The 25,712-nt window shown below is 36.2% G+C and overlaps 1 protein-coding gene across 3 annotated transcripts in view; it reads left to right on the forward strand.

Moving 5' to 3' along the window:
- LOC121418137 (tryptophan--tRNA ligase, cytoplasmic-like) overlaps nucleotides 1–21,901 on the forward strand; it is a 46,753-nt gene extending 24,852 nt beyond the window's left edge. For all 3 annotated transcript variants that reach the window (XM_041611847.1, XM_041611846.1, XM_041611848.1), the window contains exons 4-10: nucleotides 100–219; nucleotides 863–1,045; nucleotides 3,428–3,528; nucleotides 5,327–5,439; nucleotides 7,460–7,633; nucleotides 8,065–8,205; nucleotides 17,680–21,901. In XM_041611847.1, coding sequence (XP_041467781.1) covers nucleotides 100–219; nucleotides 863–1,045; nucleotides 3,428–3,528; nucleotides 5,327–5,439; nucleotides 7,460–7,633; nucleotides 8,065–8,205; nucleotides 17,680–17,838 — 991 coding nt within the window. In that variant the 3' untranslated portion in view covers nucleotides 17,839–21,901. The remainder of the gene's footprint in view (nucleotides 1–99; nucleotides 220–862; nucleotides 1,046–3,427; nucleotides 3,529–5,326; nucleotides 5,440–7,459; nucleotides 7,634–8,064; nucleotides 8,206–17,679) is intronic.
- Nucleotides 21,902–25,712: the final 3,811 nt, after the last annotated feature.

The raw sequence follows: 25,712 nt of genomic DNA on the forward strand, positions 1-25,712 counted from the left end.
TTTTACTTTTGTTTGTTAATAAATTATTATCATTAAATTCATGTGTTTATTTATATTTTACATATTGTAAATTTATTTTTATAACTTTGATTTTTGCAGAGATGTCCATCAAATCCTTACACGTTATGAAGCAAAGAAACCTTTCTTTCTCTACACTGGAAGAGGGCCCTCTTCTACATCTATGCATGTTGGTCATCTTATTCCATTTATCTTCACCAAGTGAGTATGTCATTGAATGCCAGTTGCAATGATCTCAACATGACCTCAAGCAGAATGCAATAAAATGACAACTCAAATGTGTGCCAAATGATTCTTGGGAGATGGTATGCAATTTCTTAGAAATTATCTACATAAGCCAGGTGTAGATTCTTTTTCCAAATAATAATAATACACTATCCACCTTTGTGCGTAATTGTATTGGCAGTCTCCATTGTGATGATTTTTATTCACTGCTGATATTTATTAATAATAATAAACACAGCGGTGATTATGCGCCTTCAGGCAGCGTTGTGGCCCAGTGGATTAGTCTCCGGACTTTGAAACAGAGGGTCGTGGGTTCGAATCCCAACCATGGCGTAATTTCCTTCAGCAAGAAATTGATCCACAATGTGCTGCACTCAACCCAGGTGAGGTAAATGGGTACCTGGCAGGAATTTATTCCTTGAAACGCAGCGCACGTAACAGCTGCACTGCTAAAGCCAGGGTAATTATGCTGCATATACTGTATAGCGCTTAGAGACTTCTGACAGAGTAAGTACATGTATAATTATTAATCTATCTAGTAAACTATTCCGAGGCGCAGAGGGATGGAGGGATTACAAAAAAAATATCAGATGTAAATTGATCCCATTCTTTGTCTTAGGTGGCTTCAGGATGTATTTGACGTGCCTCTAGTCATTCAGCTGACTGACGATGAGAAGTTTTTGTGGAAGGATCTCAAAGCTGAGGAAGCTCAGAAGTTGGGTTATGAGAATGCCAAGGACATCATCGCCTGCGGATTTGATGTCAACAAGACTTTCATCTTCTCAGATATGAATTATATTGCGTAAGTACTCTACATGCTTGCTTTGTCTGAAATCACTTGGTCAAATATCCGGTGTAGCATTTTATGAAGAGTCTTTTCAGTTATTTTCTAACTTGCTGTCGTCCAATCAGATGCAAGGATTTACATTAGTTTAGAACATCTATCCATGAGCATCACGGACAAAAATCTGCTTGAAATGTGCCCCAGGTTACTGACTTCATTTTGACTTAACTAATTTGGTCCATGTTTCATTTCACTTACCATAATTGATAGAAGGTCTAATTGCCATTTTGAATAATAGAGTACTGATGTGTGAGATTGTCAATTTTTTTTCTTTTTATTTTGCCGTTTTTTTCTATATTATGGTTGATAATGATGATATACCTCCACAACCCAAAATTTGGTGGGAATTGGTCCATGGGGCCCCAAGATATGACCTCATGAATTCATTATTAGCCCCACTGAAATCCATGTATTATTAGCCTAGATCTATTATGAACCATGCTAATGATACATTGACTTCAGTTGGGCTAATTATGTATTCTTGAGGTCATATCTTGGGGCACCATGGACCAATTCCCACCAAATTTGGGATGTTTTTTTTTTCATCATGCCCTGCAGAAGTACGGTATAAAAAAATGCTGAAATCGACCCCTCCCCCAAAAAATAAAATTGTGACATCATTTCAGTACTCTGTTATCATTTGTAAAAATTTTATTTGGTCTGATTAACATGTTGTCTTTATAACCATGTTGAAACCTGGTTATTGGGTCTAAGTGGAAATTAAACAATATCCTAAATAGATGAACTGGTTGTATAAAAAATGAAATGTAGAATTAGTAATTTTAAATCAAGCGTGAGTATACAAACAGATGGAATGTTCAAATATGACTAAGATTCTCAGCTCTGAGGAAAATCATGCAAATTAACTCATTGAGTGCTTCATGCACGCTACGTATCCTACTATAACATGCCACACTCGTGCTCGCACGCCTACTATTGATTGCTTTGTGCTTGCATTGTTTCCTACCCTCGCCTGCTTTGTGCATGACTGCGCACATTCTGAATTACAATCATTGTATTGCGCATCGCACGCACGCCGTAATTAGCACTATTGTGTGCATTGCAAACTCTGCTTTCTGAAAGATCAACTTACTCACGCGGCTTACATTAGACTTTTTTGAGTATTTCTAAATTTTTTACAAGATATGGCTCTGCCTCTGAGAGGGAAGAGACCTAGGTTTTTTGATCCATACAAAACACTCCACAAAATGGAACTACTTGATACAACTCATATTTTAGCGGCAAAGATAATAACCAATCCATAAAATGAGGACACCATTATAAGGGGTATGAAATTTCCTACAACTTTACTACACAATATTTTGTGGATAAACTAATCGTTAGAGACTTACAAGCAGTTGTAATCATGACTATTGAAAGGAGTGAATACGACTCGCGATCCCAAAATCAATGTAGCACAGGGGATTAGCATCGGATTAGAACTGTGGCGTTGGGTTAGTAGTGTGCATGGCATGTTAAGAGTTAATTCTTCTTTCCAGGAAGTGGAGATGAAGTTTGAGTTGAAGTATGCAGAAAGTTTGAAGCTTAGTATGGTTCCTCATGGTTTATGGAAATAAAGTCAGACAATCTGAAAACATCACTTGAAAATGATTGTCAACTCATATTATTATGATAATAATGATATATGCAATTTGGGAGGTGCCATTTCCATCTCTTAAGAGATGCTCAAGGCGCACAAGTGAAGGGGGAGGGGGGGGGGGCAAACAAAATCACAAGTAACAGAAAATCATTGATAATATGAGTTAAAGAGGTAAGTTTTTACACTTTCTATGTCATATATTGATATCACATACTGTACATCTTAACCAAAATCTCTTCAAAAATAAATTATGGTATTTGCTAAAAAAAAAGGAAAGAAATCGATCAAATGAAAATTGCCTAAAAAGGAAAGAAATTGATCAAATAAATAAATTATCTTATGATAATTAGCCCAATAAGGCCTATGCCTGATATGACTCCAGCTAGAATTATGGTGAATGAGTACAATCAGTGTGCATAGGAAATCTAGATGCAACTAGTATTTCTTATCAATTATTATTAATGTACAGGCATGTAAGAAATTTGTAGTATTTAGTTTTTCAAAAGTGATTTGACTAATCTTTTTATTTATTTATCTGTTATGATGATATTTACTTTATCATAATTATATATTTATTTTTCCACTAAACATTGTGAAAACAAGTTTATGCAGCTCTAATGCTTCATCTTTATGTCCATTGTTGCGATCATTGTAGTTAATACTTTACTGAAGTTGTTCAGTCTTCTATTTTGGCTTCATTCGCCTTATTTTCTTTGTCCTTTTTTATTTTCTTTCATCAGATCATGTCCTGAATTCTACCGTAATATGTTAAAAGTACAGAAGTGTGTAACATATAACCAAGTGAAGGGTATATTTGGTTTTGGTGACAGTGATTGTATAGGTAAGTAGAATATATGTATACAGTTGTGCTAAAAAAAGTTAGTGATCCAACCACAAAATGCACTACAAACAACTACAATACAATGTATGGCATGCCCAGAAAAACAAACTTTATTGAATGTAATATTTCATAAGCAGACTTCGCAATTAGATGTCTAAAACATGGCAGAACTTGAACGTTTGAGCACCACTGCCTTATATTGGATGGTTTAACGGGTTTAATCCTGAAAGTACTATATGGAAAAAAAATGAAAAAATAAAGAAGTACATAAGAAATTCTAAAAACAAAGAAATACATCAGGAAAAAATTGGGTTTCGCAATTTTTCTTTGTGAAAATGTTTAAATTAGATTACAAAGATGACATCTGGAAAAAAGGAAGAAATTTGAAGTGAAATGGGGTGTTAAATTTGCAAATAATGTTTTTTCACGAATAAATTTGTGAAAAGCTTAAGTGGTCAAAAATGTGCATGCCAAATTTTGGCGTGATCACGTGAACATACAACACCAAAAATCCCAGTCTGGTTAGTGTTAAAATGGGATATCAGCAATATTCTATGACATAGAGAATATATTTGTGAACACTGGATGAGGGCAATGTTGGCCCAAACAGGTGATATACCTCTGATATTCCGTGAAGAAAAGCCATTCAGTGTAATAGTGATCTTTACTGATCATTATTCCCTACATTACGATATTGCACAGCAAGGCTTGTGTATAATTTTACATAAGCAGCTATGATAACAATTTGACCATCATTTTAACCCTATCCAGGCCAGGGGATGGGGAGGCCCCCCCTTTAACGATTTGCGCAATATTTTCACAGCACAATTTTTTTTTACCATGACGCTCGGCGACTTTTTACTTTCAAGTCTTGTGCAACTTTTGAGCCACATGAACTCCCAAAATACCCAGGCATAGATAGGGTTAAAGGTTTTCTATGGAAATAATTTTGAACTGTGACAACCCAAGTGACTTTTAAGGTTAAAACATGTATTGTTTCACCATGCTGATTTAAGATGGTGGGATATGAGTGGCTTTGCCTATAAAATCCTAACAAATATGAACATTTAAACGTGGAGAAGGTTTATGGTTCACCATGTGTAATGTGAAGAAGGGAAGGAAATACAGGCAGAAAGATTGAAATTGAAAGACAAGATAGGATGAAAAGAGGAATTTAGAAGTATTTATTTCTTGAAAGTGAGTGAAGTCCTGAAAAGGACTGTAAACCAGATGAGATGAGATGAATATGGCTTGAGTAGCGATGGTTTGAGTAGTAGCAGGATGAGGTGGAGAGAGGTTACTCGACGTTTCGGGCAGGTTGACTGTCCAATGCTACTCAAGCCATATTTAGCTCATCTCATCTGGTTTACAGTACTTTTCATGACTTCACTCACTTTCAAGAAAGAATACTTCTAATTTTCTCTTTTCATCCTATCTCGCCTTTCAATTTCAATCTTTCTGCCTGTATTTCCTTCCCTTCTTCACATTGCACATGTTGAACCGTAGACCTTCTCCAGGTTATAAACTCCACCATGCAAACCTACAAAGATCATCTAAGAACATTTTGATGTGTAGGAAGTAGAAAAGTGGTTTATTAGACCCCCCCAAAAAAAGAGAATGTTTGTTATTGTGCTGTACTTTCAAGTGAACTTGTTGACAGAGGTTCAGATTTGTTAATGTTGAATAGAAATGAGAAGTTATTTTCAAATATCGAATAATATCATTCTGATGATCTTTAATGGGATCATAGTCATGTGATCATATATATGTGATCCACTCCCTTCTCAATTTTCAACAGGTAAAATCAGCTTTCCAGCTATTCAAGCCTCTCCATCATTTAGCAATTCATTCCCAGCGATATTTGGTACAAAGAAGGATATCCCATGTCTCATTCCATGTGCAATAGATCAGGTAAGGAATGTAATGGGCAATTCCATAAAATGATATACCTTTTTGATGTATGAGTGAAATAAAGAGGATGAGGGCTTGGGATGATTTTGCCCTTGAAATGCTCTAAAGAGCAAAAGGCAATCCCCATTCATTGCAACATTACAAGCTGATTCAATTTTGTCAGAACCTGCATAGCAGAGTGAGACTATAGGCACCGCTTTTCCGACAGCGGCGGCGGCGGCAACACCAAATCTTAAACGAAGGTTAAGTTTTTTAAATAACAGCATAACTTAGAAAGTATATGGACCTAGTTCATGAAACTTGGCCATAAGGTTAATCCTGCCTGAGTTTCATGTCACATGACCAAGGTCAAAGGTCATTTAGGGTCAATGAACTTAGACCATGTTGGGGGAATCAACATCAAAATCTTAACCTAAGGTTAAGTTTTTGAAATGTCATCATAACTTAGAAAATTCATTTGGAGAAATATTTAGACCATAAATCACGCTAGTCCCGTGAGTATGGTCAAATACACGGTAAGCCCCTGGGCGCCGCGGCGGGCGGGAGCTCCCTGGGTTATGCAGCTGGCAGCTTTCTGCATGCACGTGTGTATACATTTGTTTACATTGAATGCAAGTGATACGGACGTACAGCGTTTTCGAGTTGGATTATCGTGGATTTTACAAGAATTTGTGGGGTGTGTGGTGTAATTTCTTCAACTACAAAATAAAGACTGTTGAGAAGAATGACCCTCGTGTTAGTGATATTGACAAGGATGTCTCCAACAAGTTCAACTTCAAATGGCAGTGGTTGGACCATGAAGTTGAGCTTGCAAAGTCAGCTACGGTGACTATATTTATCTACAAAATAACCTCTTCAAAACAGTAAAATTTGATTATAGAATGCATCAAAGTGGGGTTTTGCATACCTTAAATTCAAAAATTTTCCAAACGTGGGAGGGGGAACCACCCTCACACACCCTTCCCCAGGGAGCCCGTGAAGTTCCTCTTTTTTTCAAATTTCTCTGTCTCATGCCTGCTCATAACTTTGAAAGTTAATGGATCTGATTCATGAAACTTGGACATAATAGTAATCAAGTATCACTGAACATCCTGTGCGAGTTTCAGGTCACATGATTAAGGTCAAAGGTCATGTAAGGTCAGTGAACTTTGGCCATGTTGGGGGTATTTGTTGAATTACCATCCTAAAAAGCTGTAAGTGTATTGGTCTAGTTCATAAAATGTGGACATAAGAGTAACCAAGTATCACTGAACATCTTGTGTGAGTTATAGTAGTTTTCAAAGTCAGCACTGCTGCTGTATTGAATCGCTTGATGCAGGTGAGACCGCCAGGGGCATTCTACTTGTTCATATTTAGGCAGTTGGTTGCAAAAAGTAGCCCCCCCAAAAAACAAAAATAATAATTTTGTGTCTTTACTTTGACCCACCTCCTTTCTACATTTTTACTTCACTTTATGAACTACTGAAGCCATGTTAATTTCAGAACATTATACCTTTAGTAAGGAGCACAAAGCAAAGATGGATCACTTCTGGAAGATGCTGCAAGAAGGGTTTAAAACATGTATACTTTATGAAATTGCCTTACTACTAGTACTGAAATTATGTGGGATTGAGAAGTAGGGGTATTGAAGAGACAATGCAGTGAGGAGCAAGAGATGGATAGATAGATGGATGAATGGATGGGTGGACCGGTAAACGGATAGAAGGATTGATGGATGGTTGGATGGATGGATGGATGGATTGATGGGTGGACGGGTGGATGGATGGATGGATGGACGGTGGACAGATAGGTAGATGGATGGATGGATGGATGGATGGATGGATGAATAGATAGGTGGATAGATGGGTGGGTGGTTGGATGAATCGGTGGATTGATAGATGAATGGATAGACAGCTTAATGCATAGATTCACAGATAGATGAATATAAAATGTTTTTTGTTTTTACACTTTCTTCATTGGGTTTTAACACCTTTTAACAACTTGTAACTTACAATTGACCTTTTCCTCCTGTCTCTCTCAGGATCCATATTTCAGAATGACGAGGGATGTAGCACCCCGCCTAGGGTACCCTAAACCAGCTCTCCTTCACTCAACCTTCTTCCCTGCCCTGCAGGGAGCACAGACCAAGATGAGTGCTAGTGATCCCAACTCCTCTATCTTCCTAACGGATACACCTAAACAGATCAAAACAAAGGTAAGGAACAAAAAGAGGGATTTTATCAACCAGCAGATTTTGCATATTTTATCAAGGAAAAAAAAAAGTCTTCAAATTTTTATAGATTTGTGGACAGTCAAATCATGTATGTAGATTGACTGGACTGTTGATGTATTTCTGTCTGAAATGCATTTATGAGTTCTTAGAAAAGATTTGGGGACCCATTGGGTACTAGTGCTTACCATTGACGTATTCCAACGACTTTCTTTTCTATTGCTGCTCCCCCAGCTGTCCATATTAACATAAAAATCATCTAAAACCCACTTCTGTGGTAGAATAGGAGTAAAAAGGGAATTATTGAGATACCATGTGTCTCCATATTATGATTTATTCTCTGCTAAACAAATTTTCACTGCTAATTGTTAGTGATTTTTTTTCTTTTCCTTTCTTCCTCCATCCAACCACGTCAGATCAACAAATATGCTTTCTCTGGTGGTGGAGCTTCTGTTGAAGAGCACAGGGAAAAGGGTGGTAACTGTGATGTTGATATCGCATACCAGTATCTTACATTCTTCTTAGAAGATGATGACAGATTAGCAGAACTGCGAGAGGTAAGGACTTTATGAATTAAAGTTCAGAAAGCAGAAAAATGGATTAGGGGTGGGGGGGGGGGGAGAAGGAAGCGGGGGGGGGGGGGGGGATGGGGGGCTTCATGGGTTACTGTGATGTTGACATTGCCTACCAGTATCTCACATTCTTCTTAGAAGACAATGACAGATTAGTAGAACTCAAAGATGTAAGGACTTTGTGAGTTGAAGTTCAGGATGCAGAAAAGAGTTTAGGGTGTATGGAAGGGAAGGGGCGGTGTGATGGCTAGAGGGGTAACTGGGAGGTTGATATTGCAACCACTAGTATCTCACATACTTTTTAGAAGATGATGAGAGATTAGCTTTTAAATCTCAGATAGGTAAGGACTTAGTGAAATAAAGTTCAGGATGCAAAAAAACGGTTTGAGGGGAGGAGGAAGGGGGTGGTGGGCCTAAGAGCCGCATGGATAACTGTGATGTTGATATCACCTACCAGTATACGGCACTTCGAGAGGTAAGGACTGTAGTAAAATCTGTCTTATGATCACAGGTCTCAATTTCTTGATTTCTTTATGTATCTTATTGCATAGTTGAAACTTTATTGATGGTTACCATTAAGTAAATGCAATCAACAATACAATTGTAATAATGAGTGTTGCAGAAAAAAGAGGAAAGGGGGGTCAAGATGAGAGGAAAAGGAAGGGAGAAGAGGGTAGAGGGGATAAAGAATTGGAGAAGATGAGGCAAGAAATGGAGGAAGAATGAGAGAGGAATGAAAGCAGAAAAGAAAATCCCACAGTGACAAAATGAGTATGAACGTTCTAATATTTTAATTTGTAAAGTAATTTCCTATATCAAATTGCACATGTAGTCTGTATCATGAACAATAGAAAATTGAAAGTGTTGATAAATAAAAATTAATGGCTACTAAAGAGCAGTTCATACTAACTGAGTTTCATCTTGTGAGGGCAGTGTTGTAAGTTGACCTAAAAATTGGTATCATCAAATGAGGAAATACCCAGATGATGGTTGCGAATAATACTGGTATGGTTACATTGTAATCTTTCATTTTAAAAAGAACTTAGGCTGTGAACTTTTAGAACTTATTTCATGAGTGACATACAGGACAAATATTATTTTGAACTTCAGCATAAAAGCAACAAAATTGTGTATTTTTAGCCCCTGAAAGTTTGTTCCAGGTAACTGATGGAAAGTTTATTGGTCACATGACATAATGCTGTGAAAGTTGACATGAGAAATGAGTGTCATGGTTGTACAACCAAATAGGGTTGTTATTTTTTCTGTCATGTCTTTACCAATGACTATCAAAGTAAACTGAAAAAGAACCCTAATAACAATGTGAAATACTAAATTTAGGGAATTACCAATAACACCTTAATTATCAGGATGAATTATGCTGGGCTGGTATTCAGTTAGAAGTATTGATTTTGTAAGTATTTTACTTAGCATTGTACTTGGCTAAGCAGAATGCTTAAACTCATATTCAGACCATATCTAAATATTTTACTTAACAAAGTTAAGCAAAATAATTGCTAATGACCATTGTGACATAAAGTTAGAGCCAAATAACACGCAATGTATGTATCCGTCTGTGCACAGAATGCATAAGATACGTTTGTATCATGCACGCAAGCCAGGTTGAAGTCTGGTTGGCAGCTGACTTAGATTTAAGCAAAATACTTCAACAAAAATTCAATTGAATGCCAAAGATGGTTGAGTATTTAGCAAAATACTGAGGAAAATTCTTAAAATTCTGTCTTAGGTATTGAATTGAATAAAGGCCCTGGTCTGTATAGTGACGTTATAACCTTGAATGAATACTGGCCCTGGTCTGTAGAGTGACGTTATAACCTTGAATGAATACTGGCCCTGGTCTGTAGAGTGACGTTATAACCTTGAATGAATACTGGCCCTGGTCTGTAGAGTGACGTTATAACCTTGAATGAATACTGGCCCTGGTCTGTAGAGTGACGTTATAACCTTGAATGAATAAAGGCCCTGGTCTGTAGAGTGACGTTATAACCTTGAATGAATACTTGCCCTGGTCTGTAGAGTGACGTTATAACCTTGAATGAATACTGGCCCTGGTCTGTATAGTGACGTTATAACCTTGAATGAATACTGGCCCTGGTCTGTAGAGTGACGTTATAACCTTGAATGAATACTGGCCCTGGTCTGTATAGTGACGTTATAACCTTGAATGAATACTGGCCCTGGTCTGTAGAGTGACGTTATAACCTTGAATGAATACTGGCCCTGGTCTGTATAGTGACGTTATAACCTTGAATGAATACTGGCCCTGGTCTGTAGAGTGACGTTACAACCTTGAATGTATACTCGCCCTGGTCTGTAGAGTGACGTTATAACCTTGAATGAATACTGGCCCTGGTCTGTAGAGTGACGTTATAACCTTGAATGAATACTTGCCCTGGTCTGTAGAGTGACGTTATAACCTTGAATGTATACTGGCCCTGGTCTGTAGAGTGACGTTATAACCTTGAATGAATACTTGCCCTGGTCTGTAGAGTGACGTTATAACCTTGAATGAATACTTGCCCTGGTCTGTAGAGTGACGTTATAACCTTGAATGAATACTTGCCCTGGTCTGTAGAGTGACGTTATAACCTTGAATGAATACTTGCCCTGGTCTGTAGAGTGACGTTATAACCTTGAATGAATACTTGCCCTGGTCTGTAGAGTGACGTTATAACCTTGAATGTATACTGGCCCTGGTCTGTAGAGTGACGTTATAACCTTGAATGAATACTTGCCCTGGTCTGTAGAGTGACGTTATAACCTTGAATGAATACTTGCCCTGGTCTGTAGAGTGACGTTATAACCTTGAATGAATACTTGCCCTGGTCTGTAGAGTGACGTTATAACCTTGAATGAATACTGGCCCTGGTCTGTAGAGTGACGTTATAACCTTGAATGAATACTGGCCCTGGTCTGTAGAGTGACGTTATAACCTTGAATGAATACTGGCCCTGGTCTGTAGAGTGACGTTATAACCTTGAATGAATAAAGGCCCTGGTCTGTAGAGTGACGTTATAACCTTGAATGAATACTGGCCCTGGTCTGTATAGTGACGTTATAACCTTGAATGAATACTGGCCCTGGTCTGTATAGTGACGTTATAACCTTGAATGAATACTGGCCCTGGTCTGTAGAGTGACGTTATAACCTTGAATGAATACTGGCCCTGGTCTGTAGAGTGACGTTATAACCTTGAATGAATACTGGCCCTGGTCTGTAGAGTGACGTTATAACCTTGAATGAATACTGGCCCTGGTCTGTAGAGTGACGTTATAACCTTGAATGAATACTGGCCCTGGTCTGTAGAGTGACGTTATAACCTTGAATGAATACTGGCCCTGGTCTGTAGAGTGACGTTATAACCTTGAATGAATAAAGGCCCTGGTCTGTAGAGTGACGTTATAACCTTGAATGAATACTGGCCCTGGTCTGTAGAGTGACGTTATAACCTTGAATGAATACTGGCCCTGGTCTGTATAGTGACGTTATAACCTTGAATGAATACTGGCCCTGGTCTGTAGAGTGACGTTATAACCTTGAATGAATACTGGCCCTGGTCTGTATAGTGACGTTATAACCTTGAATGAATACTGGCCCTGGTCTGTAGAGTGACGTTATAACCTTGAATGAATACTGGCCCTGGTCTGTATAGTGACGTTATAACCTTGAATGAATACTGGCCCTGGTCTGTAGAGTGACGTTATAACCTTGAATGAATACTGGCCCTGGTCTGTAGAGTGACGTTATAACCTTGAATGAATACTGGCCCTGGTCTGTAGAGTGACGTTATAACCTTGAATGAATACTGGCCCTGGTCTGTAGAGTGACGTTATAACCTTGAATGAATACTGGCCCTGGTCTGTAGAGTGACGTTATAACCTTGAATGAATACTGGCCCTGGTCTGTATAGTGACGTTATAACCTTGAATGAATAAAGGCCCTTTCACAATTAATCTTATGAGTGGTCACAATTTTTTAGCTCCTAAAACTTTGGTGCAGGCAATAAAAAATCAATACATTGGTCATATGACGTAACCTGTGGAATCGATATGACAAATTATGGTTGAGATAATTAAACCCAATTGGCCTTTATACACTGTATTTCCTGTCATATGTCTATATCATTGTCAATAAAATAAAGTAGTCAATTGAAAAAAAAAATTTAAGTAAAATTAATAATTTTTTGGAACGATTGATATTATCTTAATCAGCATGCATAATTACACTGGTCTGTTTAGTGAAATTGTAAACTTTCTGCATAAATTGAGTGAAGCTGTTTACTTTTACAACTTTCAGGACTGTTTTTTTACTGGTGACCTACAGAAAGAAAGTTGTTGTTTACTCAACATGAAGATAACACTAAGATTATTTTTTTTGTCCCCTAAAATTTTGATCTACATAAACCACAAGCAAAATATATTGCTCACATGACATGCCATTTGGAAGTTGATTTGACAATCGAGGGCTATAGTTATCAAATCAAATAGGCCTGTATTTCCCTGTCATATGTCTATATCATTGTCAATAGAATCAAATAGACAATCGGAAAAAAAACTAAAAAATATGACATGACTAATTTTGAAAATTACCAGTATCATCTTATTTAACAGGATAGATTATGCTGGTCTGTAGATTGACATTGAAAACTTGAAGGAGTAAAAACTTTTAGAACCAATCATCTAAGTGATATAAAGGATGAAAGTTATTGTTAACTTAACATGATGGCAATACAGTTGTATATTTTAGCTCCTAAAAGTTGTTCCAGGTACATGTAAGTAAACCCCCCCCCATGTAGTAGTCATATGACATACCCTTTGGAAGGTTATTTGACAAATGAGGGCTATAGTTAAACCAAATTGGTTTGTTATTATTCCTGTCAAATGTCTGTGTCATTGTCAATAAAATTAAGTAGACAATTGAAAAAAAAACAGTGTAAAACAATGAATTGTGGGACTTTCCAGTATACTTGTTATTCTATTTTTGTCTTGCCTGCATAGCAGAGTGAGACTATAGGCGCTGCTTTTCCAACTGCGACGGCATCGTCAACGTTGAAATCTTAACCAAGGTTAAGTTTTTGAAATGTCATCATAACTTAGAAAGTATATGGACCGAGTTCATGAAACATGGACATAAGCTGCCCGAGTCTTAGGTCACATGACCAAGGTCAAAGGTCACTTAAGGTCTATGAACTTAGACCATGTTGGGGAACTAATATCGAAATCTTAATTAAGTTTTTGAAATGTCATCATAACTAAGAAAGTGTATGGACTTAGTTCATAAAACTTAGACATAAGGGTAGTAGTGTATCACTGAAGATCCTGCCTGAGTTTCAGGTTATATGATTTAGGTCATAGGTCACTTACGGTCAACAAACTTTGGCCATGTTGGGTTATTTGAGGAATTGTCATCATAACTTCGACATCTTATAGATCTAGTTCATGAAACATGGACATAAGAGCAATCAAGTATCTTTGAACATCCTCTGCAAGTTCAGGTCACATGACCAAGGTTAAAATTCAGTGAACTCTGGCCGTGTTGGGAGAATGTGTTGAATTGGTATCATAATGTAGCACTGCTGCTGTATCGAATTGCGTAATACAGGTGAGACTGCCAGAGGCTTTTACTTGTTGATGTTATATTTCATTTCTAAGGTACTCAGGGTTGTTAATAAATGCTGGTAGCTGTTTCAGTCATAAATCTTTCTTCATTTCATGCTACAAAAATGTCAGTTTGTGTGACGAATGAGTTTTCTATTAAATTCACAGAGCTTTATCCAATGTGTTTATCAACCGATCCCCCTTTTGGTACAATGTAATATTGCATTTTGTCAGAAAATACTTCATTTTTCATAGAGACTAGCCTACTTGTTTTAAAGTGTCACATCACAATTTTTATCTTACATCAGGGGTGTTGCAAGGGTATTTTGATGGGGGGGGTAAGACAGTCTTAAGTTGTCACCTTACAGGAGTAATGTAGAGTCACGTGACTCAGACACCCCCCCCCCCTCTGCTGCTCCTGCTTGACACAACTTGTTCGTTCTGTAGACTTCAAAGTAATTTAGTCCAATGAAAGTCCAACTCTCTCTCTCTCTCTCTTACTCTCACTTTAGTTATCATGATTAAGCATCATACTTACATGTGTTGGGAACACTTAAAATGGTATCAAAATTCTCAGGAGATTGTGCTGCATCAAATCAGATGGTGTGCTAGGAAATTTGATTTGAATTTTGTTAAACAATATTCACGTTTACACAGGGGCTGCTAAACGGTTTTCAAAGTGGGGGGTTGACCATGCAAAAAATCACAATCTTATGGTAATTTACATGTTTTTGTACTCAGTTTTGGAAAAAAGTGGGGGGGGGGGCTGATGCCCCTCCCCAGCCCCCCACTTCCGCGGCCCCTATTACAGCTTACAATTAGACAAATTGCAGAAAAGTTAACATCATTTTTGTAGGCCTTTATCACCCACCACTAATGTGATATCATCATGTGGTACCCATTGTTCAATGACAGTCTAACTCTCTCTTGCTTTAGTTCTCATGATTAAGCATCATGCTTGCATGCGATGGGAGCATTTTATCCTGTAATGTCGGAAGTAGCTGCTTCTGTTCGTACCTGACATACTGCACTGCTATCGTTTACTTTTGACAGGAAGGAAACGTGTGGCTGTCTGGCCGTTTCCCACCCCCTCGTTTCCTTTTTTAAAGGGGAATACCATTTTGATGTCAGCGGTTATGGAAATAAAGAGAAAATTATAAGGAAACCAAAATATAAATATAGAATTATTAGATTATATTTTCAGACAAATGTTAAAATGAACGGTATATACAGTTATATGCATCAAAATTTCCAGCATTCAATTGGTATGGCATCAACTTTTCATTTTTATACAATGAAAAATAAAGATTTTCATTAATTCATTCAATCAGTGCTTTCCTATAATAGATGCAGTGATAGTAGGGGAATATAGATGTAATCTTACATTAATATATATTTAATCTCCTTATATGAATGAAATTTATAAATTGATGAACCTCAAAAGGTTTCAATGAGAATTACTATTCCAACAAAATTACAGCCCTTTCACACAGTAAAAAGTTATAATTTGAATGATGATTCCAGTGAAAAATAAGGCTAATGACAAATTTTTAGCATGTGTGAAACCAAACTAGAATCACGAATGCTAATCACAATCACAAATTCAATTTCTACTCCGAAAGTGAATTCCAGTTAAGTTTTACTCAAATTATGGTACAAATTTTCCATGTGAATGGTCCATTGATTCTAAAGATGAATTGCAATCATCATTTAGAGTGATGATTCAAAAATCATGTGTGAAAAGGCCCTGACCTTAGAGAAATCCCTATTTAGTTTTGGTAGTGGATTGAATAGTCCTCTACACTGATTAGTTTTAGGGATAAGGGGGATTTTAACTGACACTTGGATCATCTTTTTTTCTAAACACTACCAACAAATAAAGTGAAATATTTTTTTAATTTCTTGCCAAACCTATAAGCGGCATTTGAATAAATCGCAAGTTGTCCTTGAATATCGTCTATAATTTCAAGATTGTTAATTGATTAGACACAAGGTAGAGATACACTTTACCTCTGATCATGGCTTGTATTAATCCAAACCCAACAAGTCCATGGCTTTTTGTCGATTGGCCTTGGATATTTTGTTTGCCCTTTTCAAATTTTCCTTTAGGTGTTAATAGACCGCCTCAAAGTTCGTCAGTTCCAGGTATTTCTTGATCAGGAAATTTTCCCTGATATACCCCAATCAGAAAATAGCGGGTAATTGTGGCAGTGTGAAAGCAAATTAAAGAAAATTCCTGGTAAATACTAGGTACTTGTCAAAATTGCAGGAACTTTTGCAGGGATTTTTTCCAAGTTCACGGTTATTTTGGCAGTGTGCAAGCAGATTATGGGGACTGCCTATCGTGTAGTGGGGCTTGGGTGCTGTGGGGGGCTGCTGAGCTAACGATGGGGACTGTCTATTGTGTAGTGGGGCTTGGGTGCTGTGGGGGGGGGGGGGGCTGCTGAGCTAACGATGGGGACTGTCTATTGTGTAGTGGGGCTTGGGTGCTGTGGGGGGCTGCTGAGCTAACGATGGGGACTGTCTATTGTGTAGTGGGGCTTGGGTGCTGTGATTTTGAATCATGCACCTTGCCTGCTTATTAAACCATACTCTGCATGCTTACTTCGAGAACTTATCTCGAAAGGGTCATCTTTGGGTCGGTTTGAATGTGGAAAATAATCATTGGGTATTTTGGAGCCTGAACAAGTTCTTGTAATTTAACAAGTACTCCTGTGAGCGAAATAGTCTGAATATGCCTGTTCATGCTGTAATGTAGGAGAGTGCCCTGTAAAATATTAGAATTTATAGCCTTCCTCATTCCGGTCATTTTTTATCTTCTTTTGTCAAAGTTAACTTGTTCCTTTAAATTAAAGTGGATTTTCCACTAAAACCAGTAAAGAGGCTGCCTATTATATGTCATAATTAAAGCCACTTAAACAAATCTTTATAAAAGTTTGTATCCCTGGCAACAAAGAGGATCACATCCTACTTCATTAAGATTTGTTAAGTGGTTGCTATGATGTGATATCATCATGTGGTTTCTACAAACTTTCGCTTGAATTGAAAGGCATAAAAAAATGATTTCCTTCTATTAGGAAAAGTACTAATTGACAAAATTATAGAAATAGGGATCAAGAGCAGACATACTGTTATATTTTTGTTATCTAACATTCCATCAGATTTTAAAATTACAAATCTGGCAAATGTGCTCATAAAAGAGAATATCTTTCATGAGATTTATGGTCTTAATTATTGAAAGAGTGATTGTACTTGTACAGTAATGTTTCCCCAAATGCCTGTTATGAATTTATGAATTTTCATAATTTTCTGCTTACCGGGTAATTCTAATTGTAAGTAAGAATTATGTTTGTAAATACATGTATTTTCTACATCATATGACAGCAGTTCATTCCAAACACTATTTATCAAGAAGTCTTAGATTTGTATCATCTCTTAGAGTGAGGTTGAGAAATATTGCAGAGTAGGCATACTTTTATTTTTGTAGATGCTATCAAACTTCACCCATTCCCCATTTATATTGAAGAGCAGAGCTGTATCAGTATCATATTGTGCCTGTATTTTTCTGTAGAAATAGTGTGATGTTATGTAACAGTAATGTTTATTAATTTAAATGTTTTTATGCCCCTGGATTGTAGCCAACTAAAGCCATTTTGTTTATGGCATTCCACTATTACCATTCATGATTCTTTTCACCTGTAGATGACATGGAGACTATTTTTGTTTTACTTTATATTATTTTTTCTTCTTTTTTGTGCCTTGAGCACTGTGCAGAGTGGATTTGGTGCATTACACATTATAAATCATTATTTTTATTATGTCATTATTCTGATCACTCATGCAGGAATACAGCAGCGGCCGTATGCTGACGGGTGAACTCAAGAAAGAATTGATCACCATCCTGCAAAAGATGGTTGCTGAAATTCAGGAGAGGAGAAAGACCGTGACCGAGGACCTTCTCAAAGAGTTTATGACCCCCAGGAAGTTAAACTTCAAGTTATGATTCAGGGTCATCATCATGTAGGTTTAGTAGCTTAACAAATTTATGTTCATAGAGTAATGTTTAATGCATTCTTGACATTTTCCTGAACAATCCCAGAAGACTTGTGAGAGGGTTACAGTTCACCATGAGGTTGGTCTTGAAGGTTACTGTGGTAGAGAGGTAGAGATGAAAATGAGAGGGGAGAAAGAGAAAATATGGTGTAGCATTGGGAAGCGTTTGATGGAAAGGCTTGTCAGACGATTTTTCCAAGTCCTCTTTCATCTGCCAATTACCACAGTAACAGTGCTTCACAGTAAATAAGAATCAAGGAAAGTTGTCATATCTGACAACATGTCAGACAGAAAATGTTGATGAAATGCTTGCATGAAAAGATCATCAAATTCCAGAAAAATGTCATCTTTTAAGTGAAGATATCTCTCAATACAAGAGAAAATGTTGTGTTTGAATTGAATCACCAATTGACTTTATTATCAAGTTCAGAGATGACAGTCTCCTGGATTTTGCCTGGTTTTAGGCCCCAACTTCCCATTTAGGCATTTTTCAGGCTTTATATTGTATTACACATATCGGTGAGCTGGTAAAACTTGCTTTCACAAAATTTGACAGACTTGTGGAAAGCTCAGAAAAAGCTAGATATTAGAATAATGACATTACTGGCATCATTCTTTTGCTTAGAAAGGTTTCTCTCCAACAATTAGCAGAGCGTTTTCAGAAATGTGAGGCTGCTGCCACCATCATATTTCAAAATACAACTTTTTCTGACCTGTCCTCATTTTTTGTTGTTGAAAATTTTAAAATAGAAGGTTGTAATAGCCCACCTAGGGTTTTAATGTGTTCTGGCTGTGGTGATATTAAATACAGGCCTGTTAAATCTCCGCTATTTAGCGGAAATCCACTATTTTCATTTTTAAGACCCATTTCAATTTCCGCTTTTTTCCTGTGTTCCATTTCCGTTTTTTCTTAATCAAAATTCCGCTATTTTATCCAAGACGGCTGGAAAACAAGTCTAGGTAAATGGATGCGAGCAGAATGTGTGTGTTGTGAATATATACGTTATACAGGGCCTTGTATTTTGCCTTCGCGAAGTTTCGAATTATTAGTATATACATAGAGCTATTATATGTAACTCTATGAAACTGCTGCGGATCACACCGTGCACCGTTGCCGTTGTTGGCATACAAGCGCAAAGCAGCAGCTCAAATCGCGATATTTTGCGACTGGTAAATACGTCTGTAAGGATGATGACGTCATCTAAGATGGCAACTTACGTTGACCAACGAAAGGATCGAAGATGACGATGTTTCGATCATTATTTCAAAGGAATTAGCGGTAACTGCGGTCTAAGGTACGATATTTCTGAATTTCGAACATTTTTTTCGTAAATATGGATGTGATTTCTTTTTTATAATGTGACATTTTATGTACAAAAAAACGATCAGATAATCGGGTTTCCACTGTTAGATCTAACGTTAATGCTAAAATACGTTGTCTGTACGTATGGGCCTCCAAGCTCTTCATTCTATGTATTGGTGAGTGAGGCAACGCAGTTCAGCGGAACAACCAAAATACATACTAGACTGAAGCTAGAATATACCGTGAATCGTGATGGGCAAATGCAGCGGCTTGGCGATAGTAAATAGTAAGGTAAATTTTCAGATTTTTCCGCTATTTTTTTGAAACCCCACTCACAGGCCTGTAAATACCCCTGACTTGTAATAAACCATACATGTACACCACCAACAGCTGGAAAGGATATTGCATTGGGGGATGCACATTATCGACAAGGTGATCCCAATATGAGTCATAAGGATCATGCTTTTCAACTTCCATATCAAAACAAAGAAGATCAATTTTATCTATGTAACCATGAATATCAATTTTGGGGAGAATCTGTTCATTGGTTCAACAAACTTTATATTAATCAAATTACAAGTCAAAATTTTATCACGAGTGAACAATATCATACTTAGATATGATAACTAAGATAATCTGTTTACTGAGTTAACAAACTTGATATAACTGTTTTAATCATGAGAAGAACAAATATTTTGCTGGAAGTATAGTGATATTGTAAGCATGTATAATTATTCTTCCTGGACATGTTAACATCTTCCTGCAGTATTCATGTTTTTCATCCTTTATACTTCTTGAACTATTAAAAAAAATATTCTGTGAGAACAATGAGTCTACAGGGATGTTTCATAAAGATTTAAGTCTGAATGAAATTTCTTTTTTATTTATTTATAAACTGGTACTTTCAAGAAAAATAATTAACATCCATAAAAACTATGACTGTTACCTACCCAAATATTGACCTCCCATCATAGATCGAAGTAAGTTCCTGTATTCATATAGTTAAGTAATTATTTAAGTTCATATGGGAAATTCAAGATTGATACTGCATGTAGGGTGTGAGAACTGACCCTCGATTTTGAAACACTTATAGGTTTTGGAAGCATAACACATTACTTGGGATTTGTCTGGAGAGAGTGTAAATTGATTTCCTTCAGCTAAGATTTATCTATCAATTGTAAACTTGAAATCTGAATATTTGCAGTTGATTGCAAGTGTTTTGTGACTCCCCCTTAGAGAATCAATAATAAGGAGCAAAATTATGGGAAGATTTATAGACCGTTGTGTATGATGAAATATGGTTGATATTATCAATTTTTTTATCCTTCTGGGGTCCATAGAAGTATTGAGTCATTGGCTTCACTCACCAAATATGCAATAAAGGAATTTCAATGCCCTACTGCTTATGTGATAAATTCCCATGTATTTTGTAACTTTTGTATAAAGCTGGTCTGGAAAATACCAACCCAAGAAAGATACATGGTGTAATTTGAAACCAACTACACTATTCTTCTTCGCCATGGAAACCTTCAGAAGTTACAAAATACCAGCCAATGTCCGCAAATGATTATCAATCAGAAAATGCTTGTAGCTAAAATTTCTTTGGTAATGAATTTTTTTTATTAGAGGAATTCACACATGCGCAGCCAAACGAAAAATAAGAAACAACTTTTAAAAATACAAAATTGTGCTTTTTTGGCATGTATGTATGTTAGATGTTTGAATCCTCATATCCTGGTTTACCTTAGATGCCGGAATCATAAAACCACAAGTGGAGGAGGGGGTTTTATCGCCCACAGGAAATTTATGTTTTAGAATGTTTGACCCAAGCCTAGATAAAAGTTTTTATTGAATACTTGCCAAAGGTAAAATTGAGGTTGTCAAAAGAATCATCCTTTTGGTCTTTTGATTCATTTCAAAGACTTAAAGAAAATATAGATCAAGAAAATCAATTTATATTCCTTGTAAGAAGCATATGAGCAATGTTTGCAATTAAGTGCAAGACACAAGATTGATTTTTGGAAACAAAATTAACTTGCAATCGATCATTAGTTTCTGGCAATGCACCCATACTGTGTACCATCAGGAAATGTTAATGAAGAGAGTAGATTCAATTTGTGAGTCTGAAATCTGCAAGACTAGAATAGGGGAATCTCCATTGTCAGGTGGGTTGTGAAGTGTTAGCTATGTGGGGGATGTCCTACGTTAGAACACTCAATCTTGACGTCGTTTAGGTGATTGAGAAGAAAGAGCAATTCCCGAAAGAAAGTACCACTTTTTTTTTTACAAGTTAGAACATGTTTAATGGAATAACCCTGTGTCAAGTAATGGAATGGTACTTTACATTGTTATTAAGATGCTTGGCAGGGAGGCCAGGATGAATAATAAAGATCAAAAAGTAAGATCTCTATTGATCAATCTTGAAATTAAATCCCCTGCAATGGCAATGTGAAAGTTACATTGTGAGTCATTTTTCTTTCCAGGGGGTGTTTCATGAAGAGTTAAGTGTGACTGAGAATCTGACTGAGAAGTGTGACTTAAATTTCAGAAGTCCCCCCTCCCCCTTCCTCCATCATGTTAATGTTTACAGTTTTATGGTGTATATATATAATGTAACTCTCTTAAAAAGTCACAATTTATAAATATTAAAAGGTAAATATTATTATCATAAAATTGGCTTAGTTTCTTGAATGCGAGTCAAGTTTTTGTTTGTTGATTATGGGGTTGAAGGTCCGGGAATGTATGTTAATGCAATTGTGTTATGTTTAATATTGTGGAGCATCCGGGACTATTTGTTTTATTATGGAAGTTTCTAAGACTTTTTAATGAATTATTGAAATACAGAAAAAACACATTACTGAAGCTGAGCAAAGCGGATATAACGATGTGCCATTTCTGGACATATGAAAGTAAAGCAAATGAGCCCCCAAATCATTTGTTTTTATCATAGTAAGTTATTACCAATGTTTTATTTTTGATATTCAAATTCATATGCCAATATATTTCATTAAAAAATGTGATACAAAAATCATTCCTTGCATGTATAATTACATTCAAGTATTTAAAGAAAAATTAACAATATATTTATAAACAATAGTTTAACAAACAATATACTGGTAATTTCATAAGAAAAAATTGGGATCATCAACCCTCCTCTCCCCTAAACAGGTGAACAGAAGGTTGGTATTCATATACAGTAGTGACCACCTATACACCTGACTGTAAAGACCACAGATTTGATTTCCATTGAATAGGATTTCTTATAGAAATGTTAATTTCAGAAACCTGTTCAAAAAGACCACTTACTCATAAAAGGCTGTTTTCTTGTCTCCCTTGTGTGGCCTTTATAAACAGGTTTCAATTTACTTTAACACATCAAGACCCTGTCCAACCTGTTAGGCTGTTACTAATTGCAAGTTACATGTATACTATAGTCCCTGAAATAGTGCATTTTTTACTGGTTTATATCAGTCATCTTTTTTTTTTTTTTGGGGGGGGGCTACTTTTCACAACTTACTGTCTAAATCTGTAACATTGGATAAGCTTTAACATTGAGATGAATTGGATTTCTTTTTTTCCAGGACTCTTTATAGTATTATAGTATTTCGGAGGCTAATTTGCCCCCAGCCCCAAGTATTTTCCCCCCTGGTTTTTAGAGTAAATTTGTCTTTTGTATCGTTCGTTCTGAAACAAGCCCAGATCACATGATGCATAAACACGTAGTGTATGCTTCAAATTACTCTGTCTGGCATATCCTTCTGTTTGGATATTCCTGTTGACTAAGGCCAAAAACTCAAGTTTTGCAATCAATTTCAAAGTTAAAAAAATGACTCTGATTGGTTAAAATATTGCCATTAATACAATGAATATTCCATAAAACAATGAGTTAGATTGGTCGTTACCATTGAACAGTTAACTGCAGCATTTTTGTGATGAAGTCCAGCTCTTTGATTTTTTTTCAAATCAAATAACACACAAATCATTGCTATTTCATAGTTTTTCACTTTATGGTTATTTTATATTTCAGCATTTCATTCACAAATCATTAATATTGCATAATTTTGTCACGTTTCGGTATTTTCTATATTTCAGCATTCAATTCCGCTTTCGACATCTTAATTAAAGGCAACAAATCTTTACCATATTGATACTTCACAATTACGACTTTCCCGGATGCATTTAATTTTCTACTAGAAATTAATGTATAGAGTTAACATGAAATTGAAATATATTTCCTCAAACTAACCAGACCGATCAAGGGGAATTTTGTTTTTGTGGTTAGTGGAAAGTAGAACAGGCAAATATATTGATTAAAGGAAGTTTTCTCTTTTCTCAAAATGTTGTATTTTCTTTTACTTATGCTTTTCAAATCTATAACAAGACTTATTTTTTGAATTCTCTGGGTGTATATTCTTCAAGAAAATGCATGATGTAGATGATTTTTTTTTTCAAATTAAAGCAAAGTGACAAGGAAAAACCATGCTGGTGATATACCCTTTTTACACAGGATTTTCTTAACCCCGGACTATCGCTAACCCCGTACTATTCTTAACCCCATACTATTCTTAGCCTTTTCACACATGCCAAATTGTTATTGCTAACCCCGGATAAGGAATGCTTGCTTTTTACACAAGAAACTCGCTAACCCCGGACTAGTGGTTTTTGTCGATCATTCGTAGTACAAGTACTTCACTCGTACACTTTTTACACACACTAAAATTTCCTTAACCCCGTACTATAGGTGGGGCTAAATTGCTATTTAGCCCCACCTATAGTACGGGGTTAAGCTTAGCCCACTTTCGTTTTACACTAGCGATCTTAGCCCTGTACTATTGCTCTTAGCACCGCAATTGCTGGGATAACCCTGCTTTTTCGCAGGGCCAAATAATCCCGTACTATAGGTGGGGTTAGCCCACTTTGCAAAAATGCTGTGTAAAAAGAAAGTGGGCTAAGCTTAACCCTGTACTATAGGTGGTGCTAAATGGCAATTTAGCCCCACCTATAGTACGGGGTTAAGGAAATTTTAGCCTGTGTAAAATGGGTATTAGAAGTCATGTATGAAGAAAATCTTTACATTGTACCGTTTTACATGTGGATGTGTGAAATTAAATGAGAGATGAAATAAGAAAGGTAAAAATTATGAGAGTTTGAGACCACTGTCTATCAGGGTCTGGGAATGATTTTTAACAGTGGATGTTGATTGAAATTGACAAGCAAAAAAAAACTAAGGGTTTTCGCTACAAAATGAAGGCAATTTAGGCCCAGGAAAAATTTGACATGCAAAAATTTTTTTTTGATACAAAATACATATATAGGTCTTTTTGTTAGATTTCTGCTATAGTGCTGCCAAAGGATAACACACATAGCACCCCCTGGACCATGCTGCAGATGATGGTCACTAATCTTAGTATTACAGGAAATTGAAATTATAAATTAAATTAGCCACATTTAACAAATATATTCCTGAAAAGTTATTTTTGGGCTTTATGTAAATTCAGTTATTCCTTTTGGGATCTCACAGTGTCATATTAACCATGTTACAATTCAAGATTACCATTGCTGTATAAATATATTTAACTTGCATTCTGTTACTTCCGTATTTACTATGTTTACAAAACTTTCATTTTTCTTTCAATTTTCTTCAAGTTTTCAACTAAAAGGAAACAAATCAAAACAAAGTTTCCAAAACCTGGGGGGAAGATCATTTGTTTTCTCATCATCTAAGTTATGGAATAGCCTCCCTGAAAACATCAAACAGTGCTTGACCTCTAAAACTTTCAAAACATTTCTCTTCAATTCTTCTTAATTTCTTTTATAATTTCCTAAAAACTGCCTTAAGCACTCTACAGAGTGGATTTGGCGCATTATAAGTCTAATTATTATTATTAAATCTAATTAGCAATTTATTCTTTTATAGGTCTGAGTCAATCACTCGAACCCAAATGTTTAATTAAGCATTCAAAACACTTGGGACCTGTAACACAAAACTTAGTATTTAATGTTTAATTTTTTAAATGATTGATTGCATTGACTACATTGTACAATTAATAATGAAAATCAAGTGTATGATTAATTACTAAGCTTTGTGTTACGGCACCCAGGTCATATCCATAAATCATGTTATATGTTGGCTGGTTGGTATGAAAAAAATTATAGAATTTTGCTTAGCATAAAAATAGGCATAGTAGAGGGTTAAGGCTAAAAGCCAAATTTTGAGACAATAATGAATAAGAACGCCAATTTAAATAATTAACATTAATGAAAATAATTTGACTTATTCAGTTTTTAAGATGAGAAGCTGAGGATTCAGTTTAGTAAGAAAAAATGTGATCTCTACTAATATAATTTATCAAAGAATCCTTTGATTGGGACATATAAAACACAATATGCCACCATTGTAAGTAACGTCTGAATACATGTATGTGAAAAACGTAGTTTGACTGCATGTTTGCATATATAGTTCAGAAATATATGAACTTCCATATACATGTGACATTAGCAATGAAAGGTCATTCTGATTG

This window comes from Lytechinus variegatus, chromosome 7 (assembly GCF_018143015.1).
Source record: "Lytechinus variegatus isolate NC3 chromosome 7, Lvar_3.0, whole genome shotgun sequence".
Lineage (NCBI taxonomy): Eukaryota > Metazoa > Echinodermata > Echinoidea > Temnopleuroida > Toxopneustidae > Lytechinus > Lytechinus variegatus.